This window comes from Protobothrops mucrosquamatus, unplaced genomic scaffold (genome assembly GCF_001527695.2).
Source record: "Protobothrops mucrosquamatus isolate PMUCROS unplaced genomic scaffold, P.Mucros_1.0 scaffold3243, whole genome shotgun sequence".
Classification (NCBI taxonomy): domain Eukaryota; kingdom Metazoa; phylum Chordata; class Lepidosauria; order Squamata; family Viperidae; genus Protobothrops; species Protobothrops mucrosquamatus.
This window is the reverse complement of record NW_015389237.1, coordinates 58997-62605: the sequence shown is the minus strand read 5'-3', so window position 1 is coordinate 62605 and position 3609 is coordinate 58997. Positions and strand designations below refer to the sequence as shown.

Sequence of the window (3609 nt, the reverse complement as noted above, 5' to 3'; positions counted from 1 at the left end):
CAAGCCTGTTCTCCAGCCCCGACTTCACAACCACGCATCAGGTTGACCCCAACAGCCGCTCTCCTCCTGCCTCCTCCCCTACCTGCCCATCTCGGATCCCCGTCCCACTGTCAACGACGAAGCCTTTCCATACCGCCCACGCTCTGACGTCAACGTGAATCACGTTACATTCCCCCAGAGCGCCGCCCTCATAGCAGCAAGCCAATCCAAAAACAATAGCAGAAAGGCGCCTGCGCAGTTGTGGACCTTACGTCCGAGTCGGCGCTCTTTCCGCTCCCACTTCTTCTGGTCGGGTGGGAATCAGGAGTAACCTGGTGTGTTCGTCGCCAGGGCAACGTTGCTGAACCGGTGAAGCACAACTCCGTGTTTTGTTTTGTTGTCTTGAACTGAGTGGGTTTTTTTTTTCTTGGAAGGTCTTTCTCTTTTTTCCCCAACTTCTCCCTCGTTTACCCTCGTATCTCTGGCATTAAGGGGTTGCCTTTCTGCAGGGCAACATAGCCGTCAGGTTTTGCGAATCCCGGGCAGCGTAAATAGTTGCAACTACTCTCTTTCAGCTTAGTTTTATCCAGGGTTGTTGCACAGTAAATCCCATCAGTCTGGCCGAGGGTGATGGGAAGTGCATTTGCAATCTGCCTGGAAGATACAGATAGTAGGGCTGCCAGATGCTTTGGTAAACCATACGGTTTCTTCCCCCCATTAGCCTGAATAGGCTTCTCCAATGTAGGATTAGGGCTACCAAGTCTGGGCTGCAAAAATTCCGAGTACATGATATAGAGTTTTCTCTATATCTTCGTTGCCATCTAGGGTGCTTGAAATTGTTGAACCCAGATCAATAATCTTCACAAAACATAAAGTGACTTTTGAATGAAAGTGGATCTAGTTCTAAACAGGTAGTATAATAAACTAGATATAAATATGTCAGATTCAAGATAGAAGTAATACATGTTATTGATAGGGCTTTTGTTTTCCTTTTTTTAAAAAAAATCAGCATATTAAAATATTGAAGTGCATTCAGATTATAGTATGCAATTAACGTTAATTAACCATACAGGCCTATTCTCATTTACTCGAAAATCAGTAAACCTGAATTCAGCTTAACTTTTGCTCAATTGAGCTGGCTAGGATAGAAGCTTAACCATCAGGACGTTTGTATTGATTTTGTTCAGTTTAAGATTGTATCATTTTCTACAAATAGTTTTTCCGTTTGATGTTTTAGGAATCTGACATTGTGAAGAAGATGGTGAATGTTTTGAAAGGAATACTTATAGAATGGTAAGCAAAAATATATTGGCAATGCAAGTGCTATTTCAAGCTTGTAAGAAATTTGGTAGCATGAGCAAGAAATGTTTATGTTGTGACATAGTAATAAAAAACAGAGGTGTGGTTGTAATCAGCAAGTGAAATAGCAAAAATAGCATACTCTTATTTTAAAAGAACACAATGTTACTGAAATGTGATATGGTGTATTATTCATGTAACCTGTAAACTATGAATATTTGGTATGTCTAATGCATATAAGGATGGGGATTATTCTGCCAACAGCCTCATTTTCTTATTACACTTAAAATAAAATTTAACTGGCTTAAGTAGCTTGTCAATATTGCTCTTAACTAATTTCTAAAGGTGTTACTTATTTAAATTCCAGATTGTAAAGAATTCACTTAGCACAGAGTGGGCTGAGACAGCAATTACTATCTTCTGCTAGTACTTTCTCCTTTATGTAAACTGAACAATGCAAATACAGTTTAATATTAATTTTGTGAGCATATTACCAGATTAGAACCATGATGATATGGTTCTAAAAATGCCAAATCCAAGCTACAGCAATCCAGATAAGGTTTTACGCAACTCTTTGCTGCATCTAATGGTCATCTAAACTTTTTAATCCTGTTTAGGATTCATTAAAAATATACAGCAGTAAAAACAAAACAGAAAAAAAATGGATAGGTATTAGGTTTTTTAAAAAGGGATTCGCCTTCAGAAAATGCAGTGTGTGCATAAAAATAATGAGGCAACTAAGATGGAAGTTAAATTCAGAGGGGAAAAAAGGCTTTGAAAGAAACCAGAAGCAGGCAGTTGTTTTCAGCTCAATTAAATAAAATCAACGCCAAATGCAATTCTAGCTAGTTACCTACTATACACCCTAGATATCTAAATCTAACTTTGTTTTTTTCATGCATATTGGAAAATTTCACTCCACAACTTGGATGAGAGGTTTATATTCCTTTACTTCCTTTCTTACAACCAGCTGCTGTAAGATTCCATCAAATGTCTCAGTTTCAAAGGAAAGGAAGTTGTTTTGGCTCAAAGATTTGGGCAGCCAGCCTTTTACTCTACTACAGATAGACGTGTATACAGTACAATAGTAGATATATTCAGAGAATTTCTAGCAGTTTATGTTACTATGTGGCTGTGACACAAAATGAATATATTTCTTAGGCCAGTGATTGCAAAAAGAACTCAAAAGAGATTTCACAAAATACATTAGCACAAACAATGCATTTTTCTTTGAAGTACTATTTGTTGTTGTTAGCTGCGAAGTCGTGTCCGACCCATCGCGACCCCATGGACAACGTTCCTCCAGGCCTTCCTGTCCTCTACCATCTTCTGGAGTCCATTTAAGCTCATGCCTACTGCTTCGGTGACTCCATCCAGCCACCTCATTCTCTGTCGTCCCGTTCTTCTATTGCCCTCAATCTTTCCCAGCATTAGGCTCCTTTCCAGTGAGTCCTTCCCTCTGATTAGGTGGCCAAAGTTGAAGTACTACAGCAGCTGTTTGTTTATGCATGTACAAATAGCACTTCTTTGGGGACCATAAGAAAAGTGGCTACGCATGCACATACAGGCAGAGACAAAAATGGACAGCTTTCAAAACAACCATGTGAGCCTTGTTAAGGGTGCAGCTGCCTTAACACTTCGAAGAAAGAAAGAAAAATGGTTTGGTAGATTTACTTCTCCTTCCTCAGAATCTCTTCCAGATTGAGAAATGTTATTGGGAAAAGTATTTATTCTGAACTGATCTTATATTGAAAACTTTATATATTTGACCATCTATTTCTAAATTTAATTTCTTTTTTGATAATATAAAATCTGTGATTATGTGGGTGACTGTCACAACACAATCCTGTGATTGAATAAATAACACGAGTTCATAATTTCTAATGCAATATTTTGGCCTAGTTTCAGAACTGCAACTGACGAAATTGCCATAGTGAATGAATTGTGCTATGAAAGGGACAATTGGAACATAGCCCTTGGATTCTTCTTGCATACATAGCCCCATTTGATAATCATCTGTTGCTTTGCAAGGATTAAATTCAAGCTGTTCCTGAAGGGTAGAATCCAGATGATAATACCTGTTGATTTTCTCCTTGGTTTATAGCCAATGGAATCTGCAAGATTCAGTTTTGTGCTTTGCAATACAGGTAGTCCTAACCCCTTGCTCAGCAACCATTCAAAGTTATGATGGTGTTGAATGAGTGATACTTATAGCATGACATCAGTTCTGTCAATTCCAGTACTAGCTTTCATTTACAATAGTTGCAGCATTCTGCAATCACATGATTACTATTTGTGACTTTCCCTCTGGCTTCCCACAAGCAAATGGGA

General features: G+C 38.7%; 1 protein-coding gene across 1 annotated transcript in view; it reads right to left on the bottom strand.

The window, feature by feature from the left end:
- The window catches only part of SERAC1 (serine active site containing 1), a 25048-nt gene extending 24921 nt beyond the window's left edge, over positions 1 to 127 (bottom strand). The window contains exon 1 of the mRNA XM_015826701.1: positions 83 to 127. Coding sequence (XP_015682187.1) covers positions 83 to 90 — 8 coding nt within the window. The 5' untranslated portion in view covers positions 91 to 127. The remainder of the gene's footprint in view (positions 1 to 82) is intronic.
- Positions 128 to 3609: the final 3482 nt, after the last annotated feature.